The 10778-nt window shown below is 41.2% G+C and overlaps 1 protein-coding gene across 2 annotated transcripts; it reads left to right on the plus strand.

The window, feature by feature from the left end:
* Nucleotides 1-1015: 1015 nt before the first annotated feature.
* Nucleotides 1016-6763, plus strand: CUNH19orf12 (chromosome unknown C19orf12 homolog). Of its 2 annotated transcripts, none has more exons than XM_026042416.1 (3): nt 1016-1110; nt 4266-4442; nt 5777-6763. In XM_026042416.1, the coding sequence occupies exons 2-3, from the start codon at nt 4283-4285 to the stop codon at nt 6040-6042; spliced, it is 426 nt and encodes a 141-aa protein (XP_025898201.1). In that variant the 5' UTR covers nt 1016-1110; nt 4266-4282; the 3' UTR covers nt 6043-6763. The 2 variants fall into 2 exon arrangements, with proteins under 2 accessions (XP_025898201.1, XP_025898202.1); XM_026042417.1 differs by lacking the exon at nt 1016-1110 and adding an exon at nt 1833-1852.
* The last annotated feature ends 4015 nt before the right edge of the window (nt 6764-10778 follow it).

Here is a 10778-nt window from a genome sequence, read left to right on the forward strand (position 1 = left end):
AAGGAATACAGTCCCTATCACATATTTGTTTTAGTAATTTAATAATAGAAACGTAATAGTAATTAGAATAGAAATTTAGAAACTTAACGATAGTAACGATAGTAACTTGATTATAGACCAAAAAAAAAAAAAAAAAAAAAACTAATAAGTATCTGCTGATGTGCCCGAATGTGCTACATGTGCTTTATTTGGAGTAAAGGGCTGGGGAGGCAGGTAAAACTGTCCTGCTCTGTCTGGCAGAGGCTTTGCTGGAAGTGGGTCTCCCTGGAAGCCACCTGCAGCTGGGATCATGGCGTGATGCTTTTAACACCCAGCACTTTGGTTCTTTGCTCATTCTGTGCATTACTTTTGCTTTTTATATCCAAGCCATAAAAATGAAAAGCACTGGCAGACCTGCATCACATTGAGTTGTTACACAGAGGATTATTTTATGTCACCATATAAAGGATGGGGAGGTTAAAAAGTCCCTAGTGATGCCACGGGAAAGAGACAAAAACTATGAGTTATTTTCCTTCCTTTCATCCTCATCCCACTTCCCTATCTCCTCAGTGAGGGGCTGGCGGGAGACGGCTTATTTGAATCCGAGAGATGAAAGCTTGGCCGGCCGGGAAGCCAAACCCGCCGTTAGGTATCAGCTTCGCCTGGGGGAGCGGCGGGCGCGGTGCGGGCACGCACGGAGAGCAGTGACTGAAGGGGATAAAGGAGCCAACAGGCCCCGCGGGGCGCTCCGCCCGCGCAGCCGCACCGGGCACCGCGGGGCCGGGTTCGTCTCGCCGGGGGTGGGGAGCTGGGCCGGGCCGGGCCGGGTCGGGCCGGCGGGAAAGTACGCGGGACGGGGCCGAAGGTGCTCGGGCCTCCCCTGCGCGCCGCGCGGTTCCGCGCTCCTCCCGCGCAGCCGCCGAGGGCCGGGCCCGGCTCGTGCCGCTGCCTGAGGGAGGGTCTGCGCGCAGGAGGGAGGCTGGGAGCGGCCGCGGCGCCGGGAAGGGGCCGCACCGTACGCAATACCTCCTTGCGCCCCGTCCCCCTCCCCCGGCAGTCCGGATTTGCGCTGTGGTGGCTGCAGGCGAAGAAAATTCCAGAAAATTCCCGTTGCGGCGGCGGCGCCGGCACGTGAGTAGCGGGGCCGGGGGAGGCGGCGCCGCCGGGCGGGGGGCGCCCGGGACGCGGCGGTGGCGGCCGCCAGGGAGCCGGGGAGGGCGCCGGGCCTGGCAGCCGGGGGGGCGGCGGCCCGGGAGACCCCCTCCCCTAAACGAGTGAAGTAAATAAATAAGCCAGTTTTCTAAAATCTGGTTGCTCAGCCAAGTGACAAGGCCGCTGTATAATCATTAAAGCAGGAGCAATCCCACAGTAGGTGTAGTAGGCAAACAAAGAATCAGAAGCATAATTGCGTATTGCGTCCTTGAAAGTCATCAAGGTTTTAATAATTTGCATGTCTTTAGTACTGTCTCAATCTAATGAGTTTGTGTTTATGACTTGTAACTGCATCAGGGACAGCACCTTTTAGTCTTCAAGGCCAGATCAGACCTTAGTGTTGGCACCACCCTGTGCCAGGTTGCTTTGGAGCTTTACTGTTCAACCCCACTTTCTTTTTCGCTTTCATTGTTGACATTTTTGCGTCAATCCCCACTGGCAGATACAAAAATACTTTTTTTTTTAACTTGTTATTCAGTGTCTTCAGAATGGAGAATCTGACTAAGAAATGAAAGCTCCATTCCTACTCAGTCCATTGAAAAATAAGTTGAGGGGGTTTAGTAATTTCTTTATGTTTTGAGGGACTCGTGGCTAATCATCCACTGCTAATTAGTGACTTAGCAGCCCAGGTAAATGGGACATTGAGGAGTGCCTGAACAGGGTAGGTACCTGACTTCCTTTAGCCTGAGTGGAATGCAGGCATTTTCATTAATTACGGTGAATATTTACCTGTCTTCATAGTATCTAAGAGTGTTGTAAGGTCAGTTGCTAGGTAGCTAAAAATAGGTTGTTTGCATAATAAGTAAGTGCATTGCCTGTTTTACTGCCTCTTTTATTACAGGATTGGCTTAAATGCTTTGACAAATGTATGTGCTTTGATAAAGGTGCAGAAGAAGAGAGTAAGCAACACCTCTAAGGTCACAGTTTTTACAAAATCTTTATAGTGCTTTGTGCATTTGAATTGCATTCAGATTGTCTAGCAAATGAATTAGTTTTCTTACCATTTTCTAAGGCAACTGAAACCGGAAAAATGAGTATCTGAATAAATGTATAGTCAGCAACATTATTGTAGCAACTATTTGTAGATGTAGTGAGTCTTTATGGTGGGAGAGAAGATAACCAAGTACAAGGATAATGTGCTGTAATCAGCATGTTTTAATCCTTATGTCAACCAGTAAGAATAAACCTTGCCTTGCTTTAGGAAAATAACTGAAAAGATTAACAATCTTAATAAAAACTTTTAAAGTTAAAACTTATATAGCTGAAGCAAATAAGTTTTGTTGGCTGTTGAGACTGTGATTTAAATCATACCACTTGTGTTGCAGGGGTCTAAAGGTAGGTTCTAAAGTAACTTCAGCAAGTTATGATTTGGTAGCACAAATATTACTCAAGCCAACAGTGTACTATGGACTGCTGATGTGAATGTCCTTGTTTGTAGGTGTACCTTGATTCCTTTTCTGCTCCTCAGTTGTTCACAGATTGCACTGCTGGCCAGGTTAATCATGGAGTTGCATCTGTGTGCGTGCTGGGTTGTGAAGATGTGTTCTCCACTCTCAATTGTACTTCATGTCTGTTCTGGCTGCTGATCTCATACTTGCTCCAAGACATGTCACAAAGGCTGCTGAACAGATAGAGCTGTACACAGGGAACCTGTGTATGGATATTGACAGGAAGAAATTATCCTGGGTTATCTCCTGGATATCCTTGCTTGTGTATGTAATTTCTGATATATGGAGCTTCAGTTTGAAGACCTGCATGGATCTTGTACGTGCTTCCTAGCAGTTGAGCAGAGGTTCTCAGCCCAGGTTCTTGTTTATCACTGTCCACCAGGGGGAAGCCAGCTCCTGATGGAGTCCTTAGACCTCCTTGTTGCTTGTTAGATTTGGAGTTGGCTCTCATGAGCTATGTTTGATTTTTGTTCTATGCATCGATTCTGTAGAGATACCTGTTGAAGGATATATATGCAGTTAGCTCAGTTTTGTAAGAGATTGTAAGGAACAGTGAGGGATGGCTCTCCAGTGCTAGACAGTGTGTTGGTTTAGAGTACCTGTAGTTTCAGTGTTCTTTTATTTTAAGTGGAATCATGAATCCAGGGGATAAAGTGGCTTTTCTGTATTAAAATCATCATTCCCTGAAGTGGGGAATGCCTGTCTCTAGGAATAGGGTGGGAATGTTAAGTAGGAGAACACTGAAATTAGGCTTACACCAGAGAAGCATCTGGGGCCAATAAAGCTTGGTTTCTCAAGTTTATTTTCCATAGCACTTGGTATTTTCTGTATGAAGTGCTGAGCATTCTCAGTGTCACCTGAAGGTAAAAGGAAGTGTGGGGACTCAACAACGCTGAAAGCCAGGCCCAGCTTTATGTATGTTGCTGTCTTTGCATTCAGCTATTGGGGCAAATCCAGTATTTTACATTACTTGTGTTTTTCCATGTCTGGGTAGAATTTGTACAGACCTATCTGCAATCAGCACTTTCATTGCCAAAAACAAATTGCAACCCCCCCCCCCCCCTTTATTTTTTTGGTGTGTCGATTACAAAATCAAAGTTTAAAAATAGTTTTGGCTGTCTTTTGATTCTGCCTCTGACACACATAAAATAACAGTCCCTGTTAATCTGGAGTAAGATTCTAGTCCCTCTGTAATTCAGTAACATTTTCAGTTTTAAAATGTGGCCTTGCTCTGTCTTTTCTTTGGAGCCATATGCAATGCTGAATGAACATGGCAATTGCTTGAGGCAAAGATAATAGACTGAAAATTAGACAGACTCTTTCTTAAATTTTTCATTGCTGTTACTTGCTCATGTTCAACAGACTTCTGAATTTGTCATAAATACAGATTTCACTGGCCTGTCTCTTGGTTTCACTTGCTGTTTCACTGTTGGCAAATAGGTTTATCTTTTGACTTGTATTTAAAGGAATGATGAAGTGATTTCTTTCCATGCATTAACTGTGTCTCTTAAAGCTTATGGTCTCCTGAACTGTGTTTAGAGAGGGGAGGGGAAAAAAAAAATGTTGAGCAGCAAGATTTAGTCCCTATTGTAGTGATCAAAATATGATTTTAAACATCTTTTTCAGGACCTTAACAAGCCAAGATGCCCATCAGGGCTGATGAAGTGATGCAACTGTTCTGCCACCTCTCTCGGGAGAAGGGAATGCAAGCTGCTGTTAAACACTCTGGTCGAGGAGCTCTGCTCGCAGGTGCCACAGCCTTTATTGGAGGCCTCGTGGGGGGTCCCCCTGGCATCGCAGTAGGTAAGTGTTTGCTGGGAATACAAAAGTGGCCAACAGACTTCGTGAGGAAACTAGCAGGTCAATGTGTAGTGTGTGTGAATTGAATGGCAGCACAGGCAGCAGTGAGGTTTTGTGTTGCTGAGCAATAGCAAGACGCCACTTTGTCTTTTAGCTTTTTGTATGGGGTTTTTAACAAGGTGTGCATCAGTAAGGCCTGTGACCATGTTTCTTTCTGAAAATAGGAAACAGTATAGATATTTGAGGTTTAGATTTTGGTTCCTCTTAGCACTTTGGAAAATCTGTTCAAAAACTTGTTTGTTTTTGCCGGGTAGGGTGCTGTTTCCCATCCACTGAGATGGATGTGGCACAGAACACAGCAAATCTAAAGGCTCTAAGCTTGATGTAGGCTCTGCACCAGAACTGTAGCAGGGGTGTGAATAGGAGAGGGGAAGAGCTACTAGTGGTGAAGGAATGTGAATGATAATGGAGAATGAGGAGCAGTTGAGCTCAGGTGCAAAAATGTTGATTCCCAGTAGTGCAGAGAAAAGGAAATTGGACTACAAAGGAAAGTAAATATTCTCAGTCAGACCTTAGCAGGGAAACAGGATGATCTTCGTAATGATGTCATTAAAAATAATGTTTGTCCATTTTAAAGCTACCTACTGCTTTCTGGACCACTTCTGGATGAGCGTGGTCTTTTTGTTCAGAATACCTGCTCGAGTATTAGTGAGATTGAATTATAAAAAAATACGTAATAGCCTGTGGAGAACCATAACAGAAAGTACAAAATAAAGTTGGATATGGTTGCTCTTATTATATATACAACAATTAATAGCAGAAGATAATAATTTGGGCAGATGCGTGCCTGAAGTCAGTAAGAGCTCAAAGCGTGAACTTCTTATAAGCGTATAAGCTCTGAAGTGCAATTAGAATGTAATTGATCACCTTCCTGAGTGAGGTGTTTAGAACCACCGAAGTTACTGTTGGATCTGTTTTCTCATTTGTTCCAGTGTTTAAGTTGTCTTTATCTCAGTGAAGAACACAAGTTCAGTGTTCTTCAGTCATTGATAATGGAGATGCTGGAGCAATTTTACATGTTACTGTAATAATAATAATATAGGAGAAAAATAAAAAAGCCATATTGGAGCTACACTGCAACTAAATCAGAAGATCTCCATTTAACTTCTTAAATTGTAAATACCCTTGGGGCTGTGACTATTTTTGCCGAGTGTCTTGTCCCCACAACTCTGCATTGATTTCTAGTAAAGGTGGGAACATTACCAATGCAGGCACTTGATAGAATTTCAAGTAGTACCATAAGTGATCTGAGAATAACATCTCTCTCTGTTTTCTAGGGGGAGCATTTGGTGGATTGCTTGGTGCCTGGATGACTACTGGACAGTTCAGGCCGGTCCCCCAGATTTTACTGGAGTTGCCTCCTGATGAGCAGCAGAAGCTCTATGATGAAGCCCTTGTTATTCTCAGGAGCTTAGACTGGACTGATGTTGCTCAGCTGACTGCCCTTGTAATGGGAAATGCTGCTATCCAGCAAAAATTGTTGGGAGTGCTGGTAAATTACCTCACAAAAGAGCTAAGAGCAGAGATACAGTATGCAGAATAAACCTTTCTAGAGCAGGCTTTTTACATGGTAATGAATATTACTGTGACAGTTGTGATTCTTCAACATAGCAATTATCTACTTATTGCTACTAATGATAAATCTAGGCAGACCTTTCTTCTTCCTTTGAAGATAGGATTAGATTACTACATTATTCTGATACGGACTTGCTATGTAATTTTGAATTCATATGCACTGTAAGCTGGGATCAAATTTGGAATTGGTGAAAGGAATTGCACTTCTGCTAGGTTGATGTTATGTAGTTGTTAGACCTGGGTAAAATTTTCAAAGTCATTGTGTTTTACATAGGATAGATTAATTTTGTTTTTCAGAAGTGCTTGAAATTTCTTCTGTAAATGTCACAAAGGCACCAAAGTTGCTTGAGTGTTGTGAAGACTTTTACTTACTGTCTATTTCAGTCCTGCAAAAGAATATTGTAAGAAGGAAGGCGGGAGTTTATAGTTTCTACTGTAAACTCAAAAATCTCGAGCCTTTCTGTCTTCTTTGTTTAGTTTTTATTGTGTTTATTGAGTTGTTCTTTTCTTTATATAAGATGTGAAGTACTTTAAAAATTTCCTATTGTCTGAGTTTGCTGAACCAGAGCTATACTGGATGAGCCTATCTTGTGTAAAGACTGAGGCTAAACAGGGGGAGTACCCCTAAGGGTAAACCCTTGAGTACCCCTGAGGTTAAACAGGGGGAGTAGGACTGAGGGTAAAGAGGAGGAGTACCACTAAGTGTAGAGATGGGGAGTAGACCTGATGGTTAATGTAGGTTAGAAAGGCAGGTTACAAGTGATTAAATTACAATCTTATAGATTATTAAAATATTAAAGATTACAGGGGAATACCCTTAATTTGCTTTACATTTTTCCGAAAGTTTTTCAAATTTTTCTTTTTTTGAAATATTATTGGAAGTGGTAGGATTACTATGAGTTATGTAAGGGGGATTCATTTCTGGAAGGTCATTTCTGTCAATAACATCCAGATGTGTGTTCTCAGGGTCTATCTAAACATGTTTTTTTCCCTGAGAATAGGGCCACACTCTGGTGCCTTCACCTCCCTGTTCATTCACTCTTGTTCTACTCCCACTGCTTTTCTTTTTTTTTTTTTTTTCTTCTCTTGATTCAACTCTCTCCTTACATCCGTTTATGGAATTCCATCAGTTTACCTCAGAAAGGAAACAAAGCATGTAGGCCCACTCCGAAGCACTGCTGTTTGTTTTTTTCTTGTTTTCATTATGTTTAAATTGTTTTATGTATTTGTAACATTTGTTTTAAGCAGTATTTTGATATATAGAAGGCACACAAAGTCCAAATGAAAGTGACTTTGACATGTGTTCCCTGGAATATCTACTGAGTGGGAGTAGGGTGATGGTGATTCGGAGGTCTTCAAAACCTACCTGGATGCCACCCTGTGCCATATTTTCTAGGTATCTGTCCATGCTTGAACAGAAGGTTTGGGCTAGGTGATCTCTAGAGGTCCCTTCCAACCTCAACCTTTCTGTGATTCTGCGAAGTAAATGCCTGATGGCCACTTAGAGCCACAAGTAAACACTATGCACAGTTCCTGGTGTCCTGGAATGGCAAGGTCTTGCACTTTTTTATTTATTTATTTTTTATTTTATTTCTTTTTAGTGTGAAACAGTTTTCTCAAGTAAATAATACTCTGCTGAATTCCTAATAAATGTCTAGTGGGATCTGTTTTGCTTTAAAGTAAACAAAATCTTTAGGTATTGGATGCTGAAGTTTGACCAAGAGCCTCCTACTAGTCAGTCAGCAGTTAAGAGTATGGGATGACATCCCTGCCATAGTTAATATAAACTTCAAGTGAAATTTTACTTAATTTCTTATCAGTTGTTCACTGTTTGTGACATGGCACTTGTAAATCAAGATAATGAATAGAAATTGTATGAATGTGCCTTCTTTTATATATAAAAACAAATGAAGCTCTTCTGACAATTTCTCTCCCTCTTTTTTTCCCCTAAAAATAAAGACTGCTCTGTGTGTGTGTGTATTTGTGTAATCAGATTTCTAGAACTTGTTTTAAATGGGGAAATTTTAAATTAAAAAGTTGCCATTGTGCACATTTGATTAAAATGGTTTAGAACTATAATTTGTCATAAGTCCAATTTACATTCTTGTCTGGTGTGGAAGGATTTTTTTCTTTCATCATTAGAAAAAGCCATTTCAGCGAAATGAAAAAAGTGAATGGTAAATGACATAAGAGTCTGTATCCCAGTCCTGCGCTCTCCTTTGTTACCCTGTTTCTTAGGATGTTCTTTTAAATATTCCTTTTATATACTTCAATAATATAAACTGTTTTTGATGTCAATCCTTCATCGTGCAGTTGAGAGCTCTGTGTGGCCCAGTGTAACCTGTGCCAAGCCCTGCTGCCGTGACCTGAGTTAGCCCATGAGGAACTTTGTGATACAGAATACAGCATGCTCTTAGAGATTAAAATTTCTAATAATTTAACTTCTTTAGATGATCAGAAAATTGAGGTAGAATCCTTGCTTAGTCAGAAAAAAAAGTGAATTCTGTTTTCTGCATCACTCTTCAGCAGGTTTGATGCATATGGAGCTTCTTGGAAGGCAGCAGATACTGGTTTTGAAATAATAACAGTAGGTTTTCAGCCAGGTTTGCAGTTTGATCTGAAACAAGTTTCATTGCTGATAATAAGAATCCAGCTCAGCTGTTACTCCAAAGTGACTTTTGAGATCAAATTAGAAAATAGTACTTGAAATCTAGAAGACCCAGAAACACAACTGTGAAGGAAGAATTTACGTGTGATCCCCACAATATTTTTTTCTCTTTTTATTTCAGTTATTTATGCCAGTTCTCACTGGTGAATGCTGCAGAAAGATCAAGCTCCATTTTTATTCCTCTGGCTTCAGTCCTGTGGTATCAAGGCCATCACAATATTTTTTGCTGAGCCTTATCAGAGAACTTGGGCAAGTCAGAAGTACCCTTCAGCAAATTTGATCATCTGAGGTTAGGGCGGGGGGAAGGCCAGCTGTAAGAGAATGTATTAATATCCATTTATTACTGTTCTCTGACACTGTCATGACACCACTCCTGCATCCCTTGTTGATCCTGGAAGCAGCCATAGGCAGGGGATGACATCTTCTGAAATGCATTCCAGATGCATAAGGTGCAGGCTGAGTGTCAGACATAGTCCTGACCTAGGACACGAGGTGAGGTGGTGCCAGCAGCCTGGGAGGCAGCTGAAAGAGTCACTGTGGGGAGAGGTGCCTATTTCTGTGGAAACTGGCTTTGGTGCTGCTTGTTAACCGGGTTTGGTAGTAGATGTGATAGAATCAAAGATTTTCACTGGCAGATGGTGTATTTTTAGTAAAAGTTGGTTTTTTTTTTTTTTTCTTTGCTGCTTTTCTTTAGCTGGCTGATTTAAAAATGGAAAACAAACATGAAGGTAAAGTATTGTGTTAGCAAAGGGAGGGAATACCTATACGTATATATATTTTTAAACTGATTCCAACAAAAATTGGGAATTCACCCACGCCATCTAGTGGCAAATAGATGTTTCTTAAAGTAATTTTGAACCAGGTATTTGACTGATTAAGGCTGGTTTAGTGTATGCATAAGTGTATGCACATGCATTTTCCATGAAATGCAGGTGAAATTTATTTTTTTCTATGAATCCATCAAACTTCTGGATTTAAAGTTTTTGTTGAATTGCAATTATCAGCCCAGCAATGGGCTTAAATTCATATCCATGCCTTGATGGAGTTCATGGTGGTTATCTCATGAGCTGTGACTGCACAAATATTTTTCTGCAGTTGTGTGCCATTTTCAATTACCATGAGAAAATACAGTCAGACAAAGGAGATGAGTTTTATTCTTCTACTTACTGAAGGACAAGTGGTTTTAGTGAGCTGAGCGACAGCCACTTTGTAAAGAATCGTTGACCACTACTGAACGGACAGGGCACTAAGGAACAGTTGTTTGGGCTTAGGGATTTGCCTGTCACTGTTTCTTTCCCAGTTTGATCATCCTCAAGCCTGCCTGCAGCAATGGCTCTTTCCTGTTGTTTAGGACTGACTGGCCTATGTTTAATTGATGTTCATGTGGGCTCTGCTCTGTTTTGGTCTTCAAAGCTCTTATTTTGATATCTGCTACTACCATCTAGTCAGAAATATTTAAGTTTTTAAGCAGCACTAAGTCATTTCTTAATGAAGTTTGCAAGCCGTGTCTCATACTGATTGTGCTTAAACTGCTCCTGCTCCTGACAGCTTTCATTTTATGTGGATCCAGTTACCACAGTTTATGTGTTTGCTAAGATGGCATTTCTTAGCATTCCCTTGCAACTATTTGCAGTGAACTTTTTGCTATGAAATTTGAATATATTATAAAGCAATGTAGTGAAATCAAACCCTGGGCAGTACCAAAAAATATTAAAACTACTATGTTTGTGCATTGCCAGATCAATCTCTAACAGAAGCAGTGATACAGAAAGCTATGTGGTGAAGGCAATTTCCCTGTTGAATACTGCTTTGGGAAAGGCTTCTGATGCAGCTTTCTTTTGCACATCTGCTTCAAAATGCTTGTGCCTGCGTTTCCCTTTTGTGTGTTGCCTTCTAGAATTGCTTAGTAAAGTTTCCTGTTTCTTTGCTAGGTTTGTTGAGAATTTAAGAATTTGGTTTGTTTAGAATTTAAGAGTTTGCTCCTCTAAAGAGTCACTCAAGTCATTGAAAGGATTTGTGCTTGCAGAGCAAAAAAA

This window comes from Nothoprocta perdicaria, unplaced genomic scaffold, assembly GCF_003342845.1.
Source record: "Nothoprocta perdicaria isolate Ctin4 unplaced genomic scaffold, notPer1 scaffold_30, whole genome shotgun sequence".
Taxonomy (NCBI): Eukaryota; Metazoa; Chordata; class Aves; order Tinamiformes; family Tinamidae; genus Nothoprocta; species Nothoprocta perdicaria.

Bases quoted from the DNA above. Each gene is read 5' to 3' on its own strand.
- CUNH19orf12 (XM_026042416.1), top strand. From the start codon at position 4,283: ATGCCCATCAGGGCTGATGAAGTGATGCAACTGTTCTGCCACCTCTCT. The intron at 4,443-5,776 runs GTAAGTGTTTGC...TCTGTTTTCTAG, and splicing joins TCCCCCTGGCATCGCAGTAG to GGGGAGCATTTGGTGGATTG.